Source organism: Pleurodeles waltl, chromosome 4_2, assembly GCF_031143425.1.
Source record: "Pleurodeles waltl isolate 20211129_DDA chromosome 4_2, aPleWal1.hap1.20221129, whole genome shotgun sequence".
Taxonomy (NCBI): Eukaryota; Metazoa; Chordata; class Amphibia; order Caudata; family Salamandridae; genus Pleurodeles; species Pleurodeles waltl.
In genome coordinates this window covers 294,648,858-294,670,856 of record NC_090443.1, presented here as the reverse complement: position 1 = coordinate 294,670,856, position 21,999 = coordinate 294,648,858, and the positions used below count along the sequence as shown (strand labels likewise).

The 21,999-nt window shown below is 48.6% G+C and overlaps 1 protein-coding gene across 1 annotated transcript in view; it reads left to right on the top strand.

Annotated features, from left to right (window-relative positions):
• The window catches only part of UBN2 (ubinuclein 2), a 588,508-nt gene that overhangs the window by 465,781 nt on the left and 100,728 nt on the right, over nt 1-21,999 (top strand). Inside the window, exon 14 of the mRNA XM_069231231.1 lies at nt 14-1,846. Within this exon, the coding sequence (XP_069087332.1) occupies nt 14-1,846 (1,833 nt within the window). The remainder of the gene's footprint in view (nt 1-13; nt 1,847-21,999) is intronic.

Sequence of the window (21,999 nt, the reverse complement as noted above, 5' to 3'; positions counted from 1 at the left end):
TTTCTACTTGTAGGATTCCAGTCCAAAAAAAGAGCAGAAGACCTCTACACCACTGGTAACTTCCACTCGTGTTACTACCCCAGTCTCCGTTACCCCTATTGGCGCACCCATGAACTCCAACTGCATACCTGCATCAGACACCATCTGCCTTGATGATTCCCTCGATGATGATCTACCCTTCAACCCACCTTCACTGGATTCAGTCACTGATGCTTTGGCTGTGCTCAACAATGACGCAAAGACTGCAGTAGTCAGCACCAGCATAGACACGCCTTCCAGGCCACGTTCTGCTCTTCGGGAAGAGAAGTTGGCCACCATTATGAGTAAGCTGCCCTTGGGAGCGCCGAAAAAAGAGTCTGCCCCAGCACCACTCCCCTCAAGTCTCATTGCTGGGCACAGTGGATCTGTACCAAAGAAGCCCCATGAACTAACAGCTCACACTGCCATTGCCTCTGGTCTGATTGCTGGATCGTCTATTCAAAATCCTAAGGTGGCTCTTGAGCCACTGCCAGCCAAACTTCTTCAGCAGGGAATTCAGCGGTCAATGCAGACTCATGTTACCTCCTCTTCAGCCGCACAAGCCACTTCGTCTTTGCACACTCCAGCCTCTTCCTCTTTCTTGTCTTCTTCGCAGACTCATGTTTCTTCTTCATCATCGCATCCTCAAGGTTCATCCTCCTCCACATCCCAAGTGTCCAAGGTGCATCAACAGACATCTGGACAGCAGACGTATGTGTCCCCTCTGCAGGCCACAGTTAGCAAATCACAAGCCAACCCTGTTGTTCGATTGACAAACAGCCCCCATATCTGCTCTTCTACTCCAGTGACTAAAACACCAGAGAAGCACCACCAAACATCTTTATCCCAGTCTCCAGGACACAGCCCACAGACCTCCCAGCCCCTGGTGTCTCGGACACCAAGTTCTTCTACCTCTACCAACTACTTGTCAAAAACTATGGGTAACCAACCGTCCAGCCTAGGGTTCAAATCTCCTTACACTATGGCTCCATCGTGTAAAACCACAACGTCTCCCAGTTCTTCCACTCCTAGCTTATTGGTCGCCCAGAGCACCTCCCATCCAAAGCAGCAGAGCAGCAATAACCTTAACAGACAATCCCCAACTATAAACATTTCATCATCAAACCATACAGGATTTCAGCCAGCAAAAACTCCTCAGATACCCTCAAAGGTACCTAACCCTACCCATAAGATGGCCAGTCCTGCCCCAAAGATGGCCAGCCCTAACCCAAAGAATTCAGCCCCTTCAAATAAAATGGCAAATTCTTTACCGAAGATGATCAGTCCCACCCCCAAAATTGCTAACCCTTCCCAGAGGATGGCCAGTCCTACCCCCAAGATGACTAGCTCTTCACCAAAGATGAGTAGCCCTTCTCCCAGCATGCAGAATGCAACTTCCAAGATGGGAACCCCTGTCCCCAATCTGCCTAGCCCAGTGCCCAAAATGGCCATCCCTTCCACTAGGCTACCCAGTCCTTCTACAAAACTGCCTAGTCCTGCACCCAAGTTAGTCAACCCTGCTCCCAAGCCTCCAAGCCCTGCACCTAAAGCCCCCAGCCCTGCTCCCAAACTGGCTTGCTCGGCCCCAAAGCCTCCCAGTCCGGCTCCCAAGATGAGCACCCTTCCTTCTGGTGCAACTGTCAGTAGGAGTAACATGAACAGAACAGGTTTGAATGCACCAATTAGGAATAACCTTAGTGCAAGTGGAGCAAGTAGGACTAACCTTCCTCCAGGGACAGGAAATGGAACTCAGGGTGCTACTAAACAGCTTTCTCAGCACAGGCCAACATCTACCGCAGGCTCTCCAGTCACAGCAGCGATTGTGCAGGTAGGTGATTGTGTACTTGTCCGTTTCTTGTACTGAGAAAACCATATTCGTAAATGAAGGAAGTCTTAAGAATAACATGTAATGTTGTTTTTGTGAATTATCTGATAACAATTTGTTGTGAATGAGCATTCCCTTTTTGTGTATAGGTACTGTGATGCTGAGATATGACACTTACACTTCTTGATCTTTGAAAACAAAACACTGACATTGAGAACTTGGAGTAGGATGCTGAAGTTAGGGTCTCCTATTAGTCCATTTCTCTGATGATGCTGACATTGAAGAGTTCTTATGAAAATGCCATGCTTGTCTGGATTTTGATGCAGTGCATTTTTTGAGGTCGAGAGAGATGAATTATACTTTGAAGGTATCAGCTCTTCTTGCATTCTTATCAGTGTGAAAAGATGAGTTGATAGCTGTGAGATTCATTTCGATGGGTGGGAGGGGGTGCGAAAGTAATTTGCAACATAAAAAAGTGGTAGCTTTGATGTTGTCAACAAGGAGCCCTGGTTAAATTGGAGAACTTGATTGGCAAGAGCTCTAATGTTTGTCCATGCAACGTTTGGTGTTAGGGTCTTCAGGAAAAGCTTGTGCATGAATTAAGTCAAGTCCTGTGTTGGTTCTATTACCAGTGATGAGATAGACCTTTCACTTTGTCAGTTTAATTGTATACTCTATTTCCCATGTGCTGAGGAGGAGCTACAGATGTTTCTGGAATCTCAAAGAATTTATTCTGCGATTCACTTAAATGGTAGATGTCCGAGGTATTTTTCAGTCATGGGTTTTAACATTACCAATAAGCATTGACTTTTGCCATCCAAGTGAAGGATGCACATCAGTTTTACACTTTTTATATTAAAAAAAAAAAAAAGATTTTTATAGATGTATCCCTACGTGCAGGCAGCATAACCTGTATTTGTATATGGAAAAGGTACTCAGTGGAACGGAGACCTGTAAGCAGTGACATAATTGGACTCAAATGGAAAATTGCTCAGTAAAGCAGCCGTCCGCTCGAATGCTTCAAAATGCCCAATCATAGTTGTTGAAGATGAGTTTATTTTTCTGCCCCTGTGAACCATGTGTCTAAGTTGTAGGGGCTGTACCCTCTCAAAACCATTGCTGCCATGGAAATGGCAAATCTTCATAGTTATTTTCACTTGATATCTTTGACTGTACTTATCCTTCTGATGGATATGACAGCTTAGCCATATAAATCTCCACTCTCTGCTGACACCAGTTCCTTTTCACTGCACCTTTCAGGCACAGATGGGGAGCCTCCTCCGTTCTACAAACAAAAACAATCCTGTTTGTTTAGTTTCAATCCTTTTGTTAAACAAAAAAAAAAACAATGCAGATTATAACATTGCAAACAAAGCAGCTACCCTAATATGAAATTGTGCTCCAAAGTCACCTGTCACTATAATTATACAGTTTATCTCCATTTTAAAAGCAAATTTCTCTCCAAAGTCCATGTAAGTGTAACCAAAGCGATTGTAATGGGAAGAAAACAAACAATTATGAAAAGGGCCTGCATAAAGTAGAAGAAATGTAAAAATGGGTGGTGTCAAGATTTGAGGAAATGCAGGAAACTGAGGCGAGAGTAGATCGAGTTTTTCACTCATTTTGGAATATCCTCACACTTAATGTCTCTTTGTACTTGCATGCGACAAGTTATTCAAAAGACTCTGGAAGCAGATGCTGATGTTCACTCAATCGCCAGTATTGTCCTGTGCCTCTATTTGACCAAAAGTAATGCTGTCTGGGAATGAATGTGCCGCCACAGTTCTAACAAGATACATGCTTTCCTGTATCCCTACGCACTCAGGGGAGTGGGACGCAGAGGAAATACACAATCACTAATTTCTATAAGTCTTTACGCACTCCTGAAGCTCCTCCGTCCACTTCTCGGTTTCCACATGGTATGGCAGCTACAGGATTTGTTACCCCTTTGCAAATTATCCTGTAAGATGGCTGTGTTCCTCAGAATTGGGTCTCTGAGCTCTGAATTACATTGATTGTGCCCACAGGGTGTTACCAGGAGACCTAGTGTCAAACAATATTTCTTAAACTGTCTGGAATGTTGCATTCATCACTTCAAAGAGGTATTGTGTGGCGTTAGGCACCGTATTTGGGGAGTGGCTGAAAATCCCGGAATCCTGCTGTTTGCTGCGCTGCAGGTATTCTGTAGCATCTGCACCTCTTATCTAGAATCGGCTATGCCCCCATCAATTTATCTCATGTCATTATGCTCTATTTAGCTGTGCATTCAGGTGATCTAATCTTCAATCCCCTGTACCTTGGAGATCTCTCTGGCATGTGTGGTTGCCACGCATTCAAGACTGTTGTTCAAGCGTTAAAGGCATGCTTCAGCTAGTTTTTATTGCCTCTTCAACTTCTCTAGTTTCTGTAAACTCACTGTCAAAATTAAATAGTTTTTCTCTCCAGCTGTCCATTATTTCACCTGTATGCTGCTCCTTCAATATGATAGAGACTTCTAGCTGCAGATTACTTGCCTTAGGATTTCCTGGCATCAGCTTGGAATCCAGTACTTTTGCTGAGCAATACCCCTTACGTGTGCCATCGGGTGTCCTCGTTCGGATCCGCATGGTGTCGTTGGAGCAGTCTGTGACATCACTGCCACCTATAAAGGCACCACCCAGGTGCGCGTACAGAATTTATTTTCCTTCCATGTCAGTTAAAGCGCAGGTCCGGAATTGTGCTACTCTCTTCCTTGACAGGCCTTTTTTCAACCCTTTTGTCGAAGACTTTTTGTTGTCTGTGCAAGGATGACATCTAGAAAGACTGGGTTCAAGCCCTGGGGCGCCTGCTACTGTGCCATGTCAGCGACAGACCCCCACAAGGTATGTCTCTGGTGCTTGTACCAAGACCACGACTCGAAGTTGTGTTCCGACTGCCAGGCCTTGGCTCCGAAAGCTTTGAGGGAGCAGTCCCTGAAGCTCATGGCAGCCCTGCAGTCAACATCGGGCGGGACTCCTCAGCGGTCTCGGTCCCGGTCGAGGAGGAGGTTGCAGGACTGCCCAAGGAGCCCCAAGTCCTCTTTGTCCCACTCGAGGTCCTCCAGGCATTCGGGGAAGAGGCACAAGAAGAAGACCAAGTGGGCGTCGCCTCACCTTTCAACTGATGAGGCGAGTCAGGAATGTTGATGTTCCAGGCACTGTTCTGCAGAATCGTTGCAGGGCTGACTCTGAGCCTTCCCCCACCCCCTTTCCAGGAGCTGGAGCGACCCCCGCTCAACTCAAGAGTTTTTTTGAGGCTATGCGTCTTGTATTTGAGTGGACTGGCCCTGTCTGAGCGCCTTTGGGCCCTGCTGGGTCGGCAAAGGCCCCATCAGGTTCCACGCAGGTGGCTTTGGACCAGTGGGGTCTCTTGGATCTGATGTCGGATCCAGATAAATGCAGAGTCCACACAGTCTGCCTCCTCCAGCGTTGTTCCTGACGTCAACGATCCCGGCGCCACCCGCGCCCACCGTTGATGCAAGCCCCATTCTAATAACGATGATCCGGAGCCAGAACAGCATCACACAACACCAATTCCGGCGTCAACAGGTGCCAGATCATTGCCTGAGCCTTTCTATGATCAGCCAGGCACTGGTGAGGAATTGGGGGGGGGTCTCAGGACCCTCTGGAGTCCCAATTGAGCAAATGGACTGGTATAAGGAGTTAGGGGAGGCCAGTTGTCTTGATACCTCTCCAGATACTGGCATGCTCTCACCTTCTTTGGTGGCTATGGAGGAGGGAGCATCATATACCATGGTGGTGCATAGCGCAGATGAGGTCTTGGATCAAGCTCTGCCTACGAAGCCATCAGAACTAACCTCCTGATGGCGGTGCTTCAGCTGGAGGTTTTCACATCGGAACTGATGTTACCCTTTAATGAAGCCCTCACGGATGTCCTGCTGGGGACGTGGTCTAAACCCAGCACAGGGACTCCTGTAAATAGGACAGTTGGCCGGCGACAACGCCCAGCTCTGGGTGATCCTAGCTTCCTCACACAACACCCCGGAGAGCTTGGTGGTCCAAGCCTCTACTTCCCATGGTGCATTCTCTTCCCCTCCCCTGGATTGGGAATTCAAGAGGCTGGACCAGCTTAGAAGATGTTTACTTCCTCCAGCCTGGCATTGAGGTCGGTAAACACCTTATGCCTATTGGGATGTTTTTATGGGATATGGTGGTGCAGATGCTGCCTCAGGTCCCGGAGGACGTGCAGGCTACTCTCTCACAAGCAGTCAAAGATGGGAGAGATGCAGCCAGTTTACTAGCAGGTGTGGATTGGACATGACTGAGTTGCTAGATAGAGTAATTTTGTCGATGGTGGCCCTTCAACGCCACGCTTGGCTTCGTACATCTGGCTTTTTTGGGGGATGTACAGGCAACCTTCAATAACATGTCCTTCGATGGGTCCCGCCTGTTTGAAAAGGCAGGCTGGGCTCTGGAGCGCTTTAAGGACTTCCAGGCTACTGCCAAGTCAATGGGCTGCTCAGTGATCCCTCGCCAACAGTCTGTCTATCACCCCTTTCGAGGCTTCGGAAGGAGAGGGCTACCACAACACTCACAGACCAGCCACCGTCTTCCGCCAGGCCATCATCTTGCTCAGGGGTGCGATCATGGTGCCCTCAGACCCAGAGGGTCTGGCCAGAAGTCATCCACCACACAGACCCCCACCTCCACAACATCCAAGCTTTCTAGTGTGATTCTGCAAGACCATACGCGTCCAGTTGGAGGGAGGATTCGATTCCTCCTCTACCCCCTCCTTCCAGTCTTTCCCTTCTCTACTTCTGTCAGAAGAACAGTTGATGGAGGATCACCTATGTTTGCTCCACAAGAAAGTTACAACGCTCTTGGCTAAGGGAGCCATAGAAAGGCTCCTGATATCAGAAGTAGGCAGTGGTTGTTATTCCTGCTTCTTTCTGATACCCAAAAAGAACAGGGGTCTTCGCCCTATTCTGGATTTGCGGGACGTCAATCTCTTCCTCAAAAAGGAAAAATTCAGAATGCTCACTCTGGCTCAGGTCTTGTCTGCCCTAGATCAAGGAGACTGGATGGTAGTGTTTGAACTGCAGGATGCATATTTCCATATTCCCAGTCTGCCTGCACATAGGCATTACCTGCAATTCAAGATGGCCACAAGCACTTTCAGTTTACCTTGCTCCCCTTTGGTCTCACCAGTGCCCCTCATGTGTTCACCAAAGTGATGACGGTGGTAGCAGCTCATCTGCGCAGTTTAGGGATTTCAGTCTTCCTCCTACCTAGACACTTGGCTGTTGAAGGCTCCTTCGCCCCAGGGTGTCACCCACCTTCACACTACGGCAAACCTCCTGCATTTGCTGGGGTTCACTATACATGTGCCAAAGTCACACATGACTCCCTCTCCGACTCTCTCTTTTATTGGAGCTGTTCTGGACACAGTTCAGTTTCGGGCCTATACTCCCGAGCAGTGAGTTCAGGATATTCAACTTCTGATTCCAATGTTTCAGCCTTTATCCTAGATTTCAGTGAGACAGACTCAGAAGTCTGTTGGGCCTCATAGCCTCCTTCATCATGTTAGTCAATGATGCTAGATGGCATATAAGAGCTTTGCAGTAGGACCTCACGTTCCAATGGGCACAGCATCAGGGAAATCTCACAGATGAAAAGTTCAGACCTCAGAAGGAACTGCGAAAGATCTGCAGTGGTGGTTAATGAACTACGATTGGGTAAGGGGCAGACTCATCTCCCTTCCCCAACCAGAGTTTACAGTAGTGACAGATGTCACTTCTGTGATGGGGAGGCCATCTGGGAGAGGCGGAGATCAGAGGCATACGGTCTTTAATGGAATCCGGACACTGTATCAACTTCCTGGAGCTCCTGGCGATCCGACTAGCATTGAAAACACTTCCTGTTGTAAAAGGGGGGATGGTGCAGGAAAACACCAACCGGACAATGTGGTAATGCAACAAGCAGGGTGGTGTGGGATCGTGAACCCTTTGTCAAGAGGTCCTACGTCTCTGGACATGGCAGGAACAGCAGGGCATAGCCCTGGTGGTTCAATACCTGGTAGGGTCTCTGAACGCCAGGGCAGACGAACTGAGCTGTCGATGCCTAGCGGATCACAAGTGATATTTCCACCTGGAGGTGGCACAAGGACTCTTTCAGCTTTGGGAAGAGCCTTGGTTAGATCTGTTCACCTCTGCAGAGAACTTGCAGTGTTGAAGTTTCCAAGATGCACTCGCTGGGCAACAGTTTTCATTGCGAGTGGAGCTCAGGCCTCATCTATGCCTTTCCGCTCATACCACTTCTGCCCAGAGTTCTCAAGAAGATCAAGAACAACTGGGCCCAAGTAATCCTGGTGGCTCCGGACTGGGCTGGCCGTTAGGGAAGATCTTCTGTCACAGCAGCAGGGAAAGGTTCTCCACCAGAACTTGTCAACTCTTCACCTTCATGCGTGGATATTGAGCTGCGAAAGTTGACAGCCTTTAACCTTCCTTCCGAAGTCTGTAAAGTTATTCTAGCAGCCAGGCTTCGACCCTCAGATTTATAAGTCAGTTCAGGTCTGCAAGAAGTCAGCTCTGTTCTGCAAGGCTGTTAAAATCCTTCGGCTCCAAAAAGACCAGTGTCCATGCCTGCCTTGTCTGCCACTTCTAAGGACATAAACCAGCTGATCCTCCCAACACCTTCACGAGGAGCTTTTCACTAGGCAGCGTCATATCCACATCCAACCTGCACCGGTAGTATCCTTGCAAATCCTCCAGAAAAACATAAGAACAGAGGAATAGGATCCTCCCAAGAGGAAATAGACTTTCGAAGAGGCTTTTAAACGTGCCTTTAGAATCAACACCTAAGTTACATTGGCACCATAATAAGGACCCTTCTTCATCTTCTCCATTGCCTCCATCTCCTGTACCACTTCCCACTAGGCCCACCTCTCCACTATTTCTTGTTGACCCTGTGCCATGCTCAAGTCAGGGTGTCTATTCCTTTTAAAGGGGGAGGATTGTCCAAGGTCTCGACCAACCATATAACACTCAGTCACATGGGACCCCTTGGATGACTGACGTGGAGTTCCCAGCTGACAGAGATCCATACCTCTCTCAGTCCATGCTTTCATTCCCAAATATCACTACATCATACCATGAGGTTCTTCACCATGCAGTCACCTTCCACAAGGTGGCGATGCACAAGAAGCCTGCAGATGAGGATTTCCTTAGGGAAACCCTCTCCTTCACACATAGGTCAATGCAATATCTGCCTAAGCTGAAGAGCATGCTTAGGTCCGCCAGTTATACTTTCAAGGAGCCTGTGAAGTCACACAGCACTTAAACACATGAAAGAAACAGTGTTACAAACATAAAGATACTTTTATTTAGTGACACAAATACTAAAAAACTATGCAGGCAATACTCTTACTAGCAGGTGAGTAAACCTACTATTATATACACCTTAGTAATCATGAATGGGCATGGAAAACAGTGAAATAACAGTAAACAATGGAGACCCACAAGTCACATACTAAAAAATTGTAATAGGAAAGTCAGACCCTCCCCCCCACCACCCAGATAAGTGGAATATGTAGAGGGGAACTGGATGAACTAGGAACCCCAAAAGATAAATACCAAAGTGCCCCCACAGCGACCAGGAGAGAAGAGGTAAGTACCTGTTTTTTCCCAGACCCTCAGAGAAACTTTGTAAAAGGACTATGCAAGACCCAAGCAAGACTGAAAGACACAGAAGATGGATCCAGTCAGAAGAGAACCTGCAAATGAAGGGTACCCAGTCCAGTTGAAGTGTCCGGTTGGGGCAGGAGCCACTTCCCACCCTTCTGGCGATGGAGGACGAGGTCGACGTTGAAGACCAGATGTCTGATGTGCAGCACAGGTGCAGAGGAAGAGTTCCAGAAGTGATGCAGTCGAAGTCATACATCGGAGGAAGAGTTGCAGTCTGTCAGTGGTGTGTAAAAACCACTAACAAGCCTTGGCAAAGGCAAGAGTTGCAGAAGAGAAGTTGCAGAGCTGCTGGGGACCCTGAAGGTCTGAGGGGACGCAACCCACGGAGGAGAGTCCCAGGCGACCCTCTGCAGTAAGGAGAGCCAGAAGTCGAGGATGCGTCCCCCACAGGCAACTCACATGCAGCAGGCACAGGAGTCGCAGTGAGGCACACCTGGAAAGGAGTCCAACGCCGCTGGAGCACCAGGCAGGAGACTATGCATTGCAGAGAAGAGTGCTGGAGGCCAGGGCTACACTGTGCCTAAAAATCCCTGGAAGAAGAGCCATCAAGCCTTGGTAGCTACAAGAGTCGCTGTGCACAGGGGTACTGTCCTGCAAGGAGAGGCAAAGACTCACCACCTCTAAATTTGGACAGCTTATATAGGGGACCAAGGAGACCACTCAAGACCACCACCTTTGTTGCAGGATCCATGCAGAGTTGCAGGAGAGAGGATGCACGCAGCCAGTCATTGCAGTTGGTGCATGCGGATGCAGGGGAGTGATTCCTTCACTCCAGGGGAGATTCCTGATTACTTCCTGATTCAAACTGAAGACTTGTCGCCCTCAAAGGATCCACAACTGGGGAAATGTTGCAGTTGCTGGAAGGAGCCAGAGAAACAATGTTGCAGATCGAAGTCGTTGCTGGAGTTACGTATTGTAGGTTCCTGTGAAGTCCAGTTGCGGTTCCAGTAGCCAGAAGTCTAAGTAAGCATTGCAGAGGAATCCTGCTGGAATCTTGCATGTTGAATATGAGGACCCACCCAAGAGGGAGACCCTAAATGGGGGATTGGTCACCTATCAGAGTGACCACATGTCAGGAGGGGGCTGTGGCGTCACCTGCCTGACCTGGCCACTCAGATACTCCCAGAGGCCTCTGCCCATCTTGGATTCAAGATGGCAGAATCAAGTGGCCACCTGGAGGAGCTCTATGCACTACCCCTTGGGTGGTGATGGACAGGGGAGTGTTAACTCCCCTTTTCATTGTCCAGTTTTGTGCTAGAGCAGGGACCAGCGGTCCCTGCACTGGTGCAACCCTGTTTAAGCAAGGAGGGCACCAAATGTGCCCTTTAAAGCATACTAGTGACTTGGGGAGGCTACACCTCCCAAGCCATGTAACAGCTATTTCCAAAGGGCAACGGTGTTGCCTCCCTCTCCCAAAGGAAATCCTTTGTTCTGCCTTACTGGGCTTGAGCTGCTCAAGCAGCAGGAGGGCAGAAACCTGTCTGTAGGATAGCAGCAGAGTGGGCTGCTGGGAAAACCCTGAAACTTTCAGGAGCAAAGCTGGGGGTCCTCTAAGGAGCTCCCAGAGTGCATGGAACCATGCAACCAATACTAGCAACAGTGTTGGGGTATGATTCAGACATGTTTGATACCAAACATGCCCAGGTTTGGAGTTACCATTATGTAGCTGGACATAGGTAGTGACCTATGTCCAGTACACAAGTAAAATGCTTTCCCAGCATTCAGGAAGTCCAGGAAAATGGAGCTGGAGTTCGTGGGAGCACCTGTGCTCCTGCAGGGTACCCTCACACACAGGTACTTGCACGCTTCCCTCTGAGCTAGTAGGGCCCTGTCATAGGGGTGACTTACAGTGATCTGTAGGGAAAGGGTGCATGCACCTTTTCAGGCAGGCTGCAATGGCAGGCCTGCAGACACATTTTGTATGGGCTCCCATGGGTGGTATAATACATGCTGCATCCCCTGGGGAACCCCTGGTGCCCCAATGCCCTAGGTAACATGAGGGCACCAGTATGCCATTTGTGGGGTGTACAAAGACGGGTACCACCACATTTAGAGAGAGCACAGTCACTGGGGTCCTGGTTAGCGGGATCCTAGCGACCACAGTTAAAACACGCTGACAGCAGGCAAAACAGTATGGGTAACCATGCCAAAAAGAGGGTACTTTACTGCACTGTTCCCCCTCCATCCCAGCCGTAGCTTCAGCAAACCCATTCCAAAGGGTCGACCATCCACTTCTGATTGACCAAAGTCTGTGCATGGTTCTCCACTGCTCTGGGGCCATGGTCCACACCGAACAACCTTATCGGACATGCCCAACCCTGGATCGGCACTGAAAGAGCAGTGCAAAATTCATGGCCTACAGTTGTCTTCCTTGAGCCGAGTCTTTGATTTGAAAACATTGTCACCGAAACCAGGTAGTTTGGATCCAAGACCCTCTGCATCGAAACCCTTGATGTCAAAAGCTGCTTCAGAACTGAAATCTCACACCATCCCCAAACAAAGGGCCAGCTCTGCATCTGTGGAACCTGTGCTTCAACATTTACATAACCAGACAATGATCACATCCTGGCTAAACCTCTTCAATCAAAGGGAAAGCCAGCTAAGAGACCACTAAGTTTTCAGGAAGCTTTGGAGATCCCCTGGCCACAAATGCACAGAAAGAGTGGATAAAGGCACCAGCCCCCCTACCCACATCACCTGTGGCATCACAAGCACACTTAGGGATGACGGGGACCAACAGGATATTAGGGACCAGTACTCTGTTCTACTCCAGGATGATCTGTGGGACGCATAGGATACAGACCCACAAACAGACATGGCTTCAGATCTGTATCCAGGAAAACCTTCCCCACCAGACGATACCACTACATAGCACAAGGTGGCTGTGACATATGTTGGATATTTTTAAGGAACTGGTCAAAGCCTGAGTTATAACACCAGGGCTTGACAAAGTATAAGCTATCCCATACTGGCCCAATATACATAAAGGGCTAGTTACTACCTGGCTCTTTAGTAGCGGTAACAATGAGGAAATGGGCAAATTCCCAAACATCTGGTAAGGCACCCCGCCAGATAAAGAATGCAGGGGAAAAGGTGCTGCAGGGAAGAGAGTGGCTGCCCAATCCGCCAACCAATGGAGAATTGCCAACGCATTTGGTCTCCTCTCCTGTTGTTAGGGCACACTGGAATGAAATGGAGGGGCTCCTCCAAAACTTCCTGAAAAAATATAAAAAGATAGCATATAAGATTGCTTTAGAGGGCAAGCTAATACTTGAGTTTGCTGCGCTGTTGATGCTGCCGATATATCTGCAAGAGGCATCAACACTACTGCGCTTATGAGAAGACATGAGAAGATATGCTTGGCTCAAGGTTTCAGGGTTTAAGCCGGAAGTGCCACAAAACATCATGACGCTTCCTTTTAATGGCAAGCACTTATTTGGACCTCAAGTGGATACGCTACTTTAGAAAATTAATAAAGAAACTAGACGGCCAAAGCTATGGAGGGATTTGAAATACCTTTGCAACAAGGTGCTTTTCATTGCCCACCATATTTGAAGCAGCAAAAACCACATACACAGACACCACCACTACATATCAGCATCCCCAGTCTCAGATCACATTGCCTAGGGGACACTGTAAAGGCTCCTGCAGAGGCAATAATTATAGAGGAAAAAGTAGAGGCAGATTTTCCAAACCATCCACTGCCGCCACAAAATCTTGACTTGCCCACCATTCCCCCCCAGTCAGCCTACATCAGGGGAAGCCATCAGAAGTTCTTTTCCACATGGCGGAATATCACCACTGGTCAGTGGGCGTTGGATATTATCTGACATGGTTATTGCCTAGAGCTCACGTCCAGACATCCAGCCGTGGGGCACCACATCCCCAAGGGTGTTTCTCAAATGCCTAGCAGTAGTGGCCGCCCACTTTCAAAGTGAAAACATACCCATTTGCCCTTGTCTGGACGACTGTCTTATCAAGAGTACATCCCATCAGAATTGTTTAAAACACACTCAAGCTGCCATATACCTACTTCACCTACTGGGTTTCACAATCAGTGCAGTCGAATCTCACCTGAAACCACTCCAGATACAACCCTACCTGGGAACCAGCCTCTTTTCAGACGGAGGGGATAGCTTTCCCAAATGCAGCAAGGATTCAATCCTTCCAAACACTTATTCCACAGTTTAAACCTCACCAGCCTTTAATAGTACTATGGATGAGTTGGTCAGGGTAATTTGCCTGCACTTTTCTACCTCTCTTACTGCTTCCCTTTGTGATTCACAAACTGCAGCAGGCATCTCTAACCCTCATCTTTGTGGCTCCCACATGGGCTAGGAAACCATGGTTCACCACACTGCTGGAACTTTCAGTGGTCCCACACAGGTACTTCCCAAACAGCAGGACCTTCTCATCCAAAACCAGGGAGCAGTAGGGCATCCAAACCCCAGATCTCTTAATCTTGCGATCTAGCTCCTGAGGTCTTTAAAATATCCAAACTCTACCTCAGCAGTATATGGATATTCATAAGGAAGCAAGAAGACCCGCTAGTTGAGCTCGTTACACTGCAAAGTGGAAAGGTTTAGTTCACTATTGCCATTAAAAACATATTGATCCTTTAACAGCTAGTGGTCAAACGATTGTCTGCTTCCTACTACATTTACATACCTCTGGGTTAGCTTTTACTTTGATAAGGCTATGCCTGGCAGCTGTCACTGCTCATTTACAAAATAAAGAACACTCCTCCATATTTAAAATTTCTGTGAGCTAAGCTTTTCTAGAGGGCCTCAAGAGAGTTATCCTGCCTAGTGTCCCTCTGACCGCTGCTTTGAATCTCAACATTGTGCAGACAGGGTTAGTGGGTCCCTCATTTGAACCTCTCTGCACATGTCCCCTTCAGTTCTTATCCTGGAAAGTCACGTTTCCTATTGCTGTAACTTCACTCAGATGTTTCAGTGAGCTCAAGCATTAACTTTAGAAGAACCATTCTTCTGAAAATGCAAGGACGAGGTGGTAATATGTACCAAACCTAAATTCCTACCAAAAGTGGTCTCAGTTTCACTAAAATCAGTCTATTGAGTTACCAGTATTCTTTCCCCCACCTGACTCAGTTGTGGAAAGAGCTTTACACACACTGGACGTAAAAAGAGCTCTTATGTATTATATTGACAGAACTCAGTCGTTTAGGAAAACACAGCAACTTTTTGTTGAATTCTCTGACCCACATAAAGGAAGAGCCATTTCTAAGTCAGCTATTTCACACTGAATGGTAATATGCATCCAAACCCGTTGAATTAAACCCACACAAACTCAACCTATTCCCCCAAAAGCTTTCTCCCCTCAAGCAGGGAGCTTTCATGGCCTTTTTAGGGAATAAACCCACAGCTGACTTATGTAAAGCATCTACATGGACCACACCGCACACATATACAAAACATTACCATTTAGATGTTATGGCCCGTCAGCAAACTAATGTGGGTCAAGCAGTTCTCTGAACTTTATTTAAAATGAATCCAACCCACATAGGTTAGGCACTGCTTTAGGAGGAAAACTACTTTACAGTCTCTGTTAAGCATGTGTATCTACAGTCACACATGCCATCAAATGGAAAATGTTACTTAGCCAGTAAGGATCGGTTTGTGGCATGTAGTGCTGTACAGTCACATGTGCGCCCACCTTCCTTCCCGAAAACCTGTCTTGCTTGCAATTATCAACATTAAACATGACATAATTTTCACATAGTCACCTCATTAGGATACATCATTCTTTACACTCCAACCGCACCCACCAAGTGGAAGAGCATCTAACAATGAAGTCTAGGACCATGTGCATTGCAAGCAAGAGGAGGAGTCACTATGCCTTGTGACACAAGACTTCTTTACAGAAGAACAACTTGCACACTTCTTAGCCCAACACTAGATGGCGGACTTATGCTAAGCATGTGAATCTGCAGAACTACATGCCACAAACAGATACTTACTGGGTAAATAATATGTTCGATGGCATGTGTGGCTGTAGATACACATGCTCTGCATACTCCCGCCTTCTAGTGGTGGTTCTGGAATGGTGCATGTTGTTTTTCTTCGAAGAAATGTTCCAAGTCACAAGATTGACTCCTCCTCTCGGTCATACTGCGTTTGGGCATCGATTACTGGTTCAGGTTCGGATGTGTGCCTCCACTCCATCTATCCACTCTTTGGTTCTTCCAATCTCTTTTGTCTTTTTTTCAACAGTTTTGTTATTGTTCGTGCTTCTCCCATCTGAGCAATCTTGTCGGTTCGAGCACTGTCAGACTGTCCTTGGGGCGCCAGCTCCCCCTTCGGACCAACCTTCACATGGCTATGGCCCTGAAGAGAATGGTTCCCTGATGGAACAGACTCTATTCCAATTCTGACTTCGATGTCACACTAAGAGCCTGCACACTGACCAACATGGAACATCGCAAAGCCGACTGCGTTGCCTGAAAGTCACTCCATTCCAAAAAGATCCTTAGGATCGATGCGCTCCTCAGTTGGAGATGGCCCAGAAGACGCTGGACGACACACTGGACATCTTCTGAGAAGAACTTGCTCAGGACGAACCTGAGTGGGAGGAGGAAGCCCTTTCCATACAGGACAGCTCCAAGTCCGATATCAAATTTGACATCGAAAGCCACGAGGTGACCTCTGCACAGCATGTGAGTACAGAAGTCCTCCAAAAAGGCTTTCCAACCAGTTCTTGAGGTCACCAGTCCACCACTGCCATCTGGCCATGGTCGGCACTGTAAACCTCCTTCAGCCGTCCTGCTGTCTGGCTCGGCGCCGAAGATGGCCACCAAGTCAAAAGCTGCGTCATCAGCTTCGAACTCCACAGCTTCAGACCGAGAGATCGTTTTCAGTATCGATCCGAACCTCTGGACTGAACCGGCAAAGCCAACCAAGCTCTTGAAACTGACGCCCTCAGCGCAGAAAACGTTAGAGCCAAAACGGAAGCTAAAGACTCGGGCCAGTCTTCCACCAGGTCATCTCTGATTGAACCTATTCTGGAGAAAATGGACACTAGTCAGCGCAAGCTCCAAATACAGGAGGGCACAGGTTAGATTATCACCTATGCCCTTGATCCCATTCCTTCTAATGACCCTGACCTACACCAGCACAACCCTCACCACCTGAGGACACTACTTCATACCAACAGGTAGTTGTCAGAGCATCCACGTTTCACAGAAAGCAGAAAGCAGCAACATCACTCTCTTACGCTTACTACAGGGGAGGGTAGAAGTGCAACAACAGCTGAGGTAGGGAAAAGGGGTAGCCCCAAAAGGGCTGCACCTGCCAAGGTTCACTCAAGACCATCTAACGCGTGTTGTGGGAAGATTTCAGGGGTTTCTGCCCCGCTGGGCAGCGATCCTCTGGCAAGTGAGCTCTGGATATTACAGCAGATGGGTGTTGCCTAGAAATCGCAGAAACACCACCAAATATCCCCCCCCCCAAAACTCTCTCCCACCCCCCTGAATACACAGGCTCGCCCCAGCCCATCAGTGTCTGCTTCAAGAGGAGATTCATGCACTACTCAACAAAGGGGCTGTAGAACTTGTGCCGCCAGAACACCGTTGTAAGGGGGCTTGAACCCCTTATACTTCCTGACCCACACCAAGGACAGTTCCTGAGGCTCATCCTCTACCTCAGGCCCCTCAACAAGTGTATTCTGTTGAAGCACTTTCAAATGAGAACACTCCAGGATATTATTATTCTTCTACAGCAAGGTGACTTCATGACTGCCTTTGATGTGAAGGATGCCTACTTTCACATACCTATCCTCCCTGTGCATCGAAGGTTCCTCCAGTTTGTGGTGAGTGTTCAGCAAAATTAATTCAAAATGTTGCCCTTGGGAGTAATCCCTGCTCCGAGGGTGTTTATGACGTGTCTTAAAGTGGTAGCCCCGCACCTCAGAAGGAGTAGCGTCTGTGTCTTTCCTTGTCTAGATGTTTAGCTGATCAGGAGTGCCATACAGCAACAACGGCTGGTGCACATCCAAGCCACCATACATCTCTTGCGCAGCCTAGGCTTCAACCTCAGTGTAACTAAGTCTTATCTCTAGCCCCTGCAAGTATAGCCTTTTCTTGAGCCAATACTCAGTGCTCAAGTATGGAAAGCATACTTCAGCCCAGCCGAGGGTACAAACATTCCAAACACTGCTACCTCTTCTTCAGCCAGATCGGAAGGTGACGGTCAGAAATGTCATGCGCCACTTGGGAATGATGGCCTTTTTGCATTGCCATAGACTCACACCCCAGGTTATTCACACATTGTAAGGAAATGCCTTCCTTGGCATGGTTACCCCCTAACGTTTTGCCTTTTGTTGATGCCAGTTATGATTGAAAGTGTGCTGGGACCCTGCTAACCAAGCCCCAGCACCAGTGTTATTTCCCTAAACTATTGCCTTTGTTCCCACAATTGGCACAGCCCTGGCACACCGATAAGTCCCTTGTAAATGGCACCCCTGGTTCCAAGGGCCTTGTAGCCAGGGAAGTTCTCTAAGGGCTGCAGCATATATTATGCCACCCTGGGGACCCCTCACTCAGCACATGCACACTGCCTCACAGCTTGTGTGTGGTGGTGGGGAGAAAATGACTAAGTTGACATGGCACTCCCCTCAGGGTGCTATGCCCACCTTTCACTGCCTGTGGCGTAGGTAAGTCACCCCTCTAGCAGGCCTTACAGCCCTAAGGCAGGGTGCAATATACCACAGGTGAGGGCATAGTTGCATGAGCACTATGCCCCTACAGTGTCTACACAAAACCTTAGACATTGTAAATACAGGGTAGCCATAAAGAGTATATGTGAGAAAGTAGCCTCTTTCTAGCCTTGTTACCCCCACTTTTGGCCTGTTTGTGAGTGTATGTCAGGGTGTTTTCACTGTCTCACTGGGATCCTGCTAGCCAGGGCCCAGTGCTTATAGTGAAAACCCCATGTTTTCAGTATGTTTGTTATGTGTCACTGGGACCCTGCTAGTCAGGACCCCAGTGCTCATAAGGTTGTGACCTATATGTATGTGTTCCCTGTGTGATGCCTAACTATCTCACTGAGAATCTGCTAACCAGAACCTCAGTGGTTATGCTCTCTCTGTACAAATTTTCACTAACAGGCTAGTGACCAATTTCACCAATTTACATTGGCATACTGGAACACCCTTATAATTCCCTAGTATATGGTACTGAGGTACCCAGGGTATTGGGGTTCCAGGAGATCCCTATGGGCTGCAGCATTTCTTTTGCCACCCATAGGGAGCTCTGACAATTCTTACACAGGCCTGCCACTGCAGCCTGAGTGAAATAACGTCCACGTTATTTCACAGCCATTTACCACTGCACTTAAGTAACTTATAAGTCACCTATATGTCTAACCTTTACCTGGTAAAGGTTGGGTGCTAAGTTACTTAGTGTGTGGGCACCCTGGCACTAGCCAAGGTGCTCCCACATTGTTCAGGGCAAATTCCCCGGACTTTGTGAGTGCGGGGACACCATTATACGCGTGCACTATACATATGTCACGACATATGTATAGCGTCACAATGGTAACTCCGAACATGGCCATGTAACATGTCTAGGATCATGGAATTGTCACCCCAATGCCATTCTGGCATTGGGGAGACAATTCCATGATCCCCCGAGTCTCTAGCTCAGACCCTGGTACTGCCAAACTACCTTTCCCGGGGTTTCACTCCAGCTGCTGCTGCTGCCAACCCCTCAGACAGGTTTCTGCCCTCCTGGGGTCCAGCCAGGCATGGCCCAGGAAGGCAGAACAAAGGACTTTCTCAGAGAGAGGGTGTTACACCCTCTCCCTTTGGAAAAAGGTATCAGGGCTGGGGAGGAGTAGCCTCCCCCAGCCTCTGGAAATGCTTTGATGGGCACAGATGGTGCCCATCTCTGCATAAGCCAGTCTGCACCGGTTCAGGGATCCCACAGCCCTGCTCTGGCGCGAAACTGGACAAAGGAAAGGGGAGTGACCACTCCCCTGACCTGCACCTCCCCTGGGAGGGGCCCAGAGCTCCTCCAGTGTGCTCCAGACCTCTGCCATCTTGGAAACAGAGGTGCTGCTGGCACACTGGACTGCTTGGAGTGGCCAGTGCCAGCAGGTGACGTCAGAGACTCCTTCTGATAGGCTCCTTCAGGTGTTGCTAGCCTATCCTCTCTCCAAAGTAGCCAAACCTCCTTTTCTGGCTATTTATGGTCTCTGCTTTGGGGAATTCCTTAGATAACGAATGCAAGAGCTCATCAGAGTTCCTCTGCATCTCTCTCTTCACCTTCTGCCAAGGAATCGACTGCTGACCACGCTGGAAGCCTGCAAAACTGCAACAAAGTAGCAAAGACGACTACTGCGACCTTGTAACGCTGATCCTGCCGCCTTCTCGACTGTTTTCCTGGTGGTGCATGCTGTGGGGGTAGTCTGCCTCCTCTCTGCACTAGAAGCTCCGAAGAAATCTACCGTGGGTCGACGGAATCTTCCCCCTGCAACCGCAGGCACCAAAGAACTGCATCACTGGTCCTCTGGGTCTCCTCTCAGCACGACGAGCGAGGTCCCTTGAACTCAGCAACTCTGTCCAAGTGACTCCCACAGTCCAGTGACTCTTCAGTCCAAGTTTGGTGGAGGTAAGTCCTTGCCTCCCCACGCTAGACTGCATTGCTGGGAACCACGTGTTTTGCAGCTACTCCGGCTCCTGTGCACTCTTCCTGGATTTCCTTTGTGCACAGCCAAGCCTGGGTCCCCGGCACTCTAACCTGCAGTGACTTCGGGTGAGCTCCGGTTCACTCCACTTCGTAGTGCCTGTTCCGGCACTTCTGCGGGTGCTGCTTGCTTCTGAGAGGGCTCCTTGTCTTGCTGGGCGCCCCCTCTGTCCCCTCACGCAATTGGCGACATCCTGGTCCCTCCTGGGCCAAAGCAGCATCCAAAAACCCTAACCGCGACCTTTGCAGCTAGCAAGGCTTGTTTGCGGTCTTTCTGCACGGAAACACCTCTGCACGACTCTTCACGACGTGGGACATCCATCCTCCAAAGGGGAAGTTTCTAGCCCTTGTCGTTCTTGCAGAATCCACAGCTTCTACCATCCGGTGGCAGCTTCTTTGCACCCACAGCTGGCATTTCCTGGGCATCTGCCCACTCCCGACTTGATCGTGACTTTTGGACTTGGTCCCCTTGTTCCACAGGTACTCTCGTCAGGAAATCCATTGTTGTTGCATTGCTGGTGTTGGTCTTCCTTGCAGAATTCCCCTATCACGACTTCTGTGCTCTTTGGGGAACTTAGGTGCACTTTGCACCCACTTTTCAGGGTCTTGGAGTGGGCTATTTTTCTAACCATCACTGTTTTCTTACAGTCCCAGCGACCCTCTACAAGGTCACATAGGTTTGGGGTCCATTCGTGGTTCGCATTCCACTTCTAGAGTATATGGTTTGTGTTGCCCCTATCCCTATGTGCCCCCATTGCATTCTATTGTGACTATACATTGTTTGCACTGTTTTCTATTGCTATTACTGCATATTTTGGTATTGTGTACATATATCTTGTGTATATTTGCTATCCTCATACTGAGGGTACTCACTGAGATACTTTGGCATATTGTCATAAAAATAAAGTACCTTTATTTTTAGTATATCTGTGTATTGTGTTTTCTTATGATATTGTGAATATGACACTAGTGGTACTGTAGGAGCTTCACTCGTCTCCTAGTTCAGCCTAAGCTGCTCTGCTAAGCTACCTTTTCTATCAGCCTAAGCTACTAGACACCCCTCTACACTAATAAGGAATACCTGGGCCTGGTGCAAGGTGTAAGTACCCCTTGGTACCCACTACAAGCCAGTCCAGCCTCCTACAGAATATGGTCTAGGAGTCTGTCAATTACGAACTTCACAGTTCCATAATGGCTACACTGAAATCTGGGAAGTCTGGTATCAAACTTCTCAGCACAATAAATGCACACTGATGCCAGTGTCGGATTTATTGTCAAATACACCCAGGTGGCATCTTAGAGATGCCCCCTGAATACCAGTCTGACTCCTAGTGCTAGGCTGACCAGTTTCTGCCAGCTTGCCACAGCCATACGAGTTTCTGGCCACATGGGGTGAGTGCCTTTGTCACTCTGTGGCCAGGAACAAAGCCTGTACTGGGTGGAGGTGCTTCTCACCTCCTCCTGCAGGAACTGTAACACCTGGCAGTGAGCCTCAAAGGCTCATGCCTTTTGTTACAGCACCCCAGGGCGTCCCAGCTAGTGGAGATGCCCGCCCTTCCGGCCACGGCCCCCACTTTTGAGATGATGAGAAAAACAAGGAGGAGTCACCTACCAGTCAGGACAGCCCCTATGGTGCCCTGAGCTAAGGTGACCCCTGCCTTTAGAAATCCTCCATCTGAGGATTCCCCCAATAGGAATAGGGATTACCCCCTCCCCTCAGGGAGGAGGCACAAA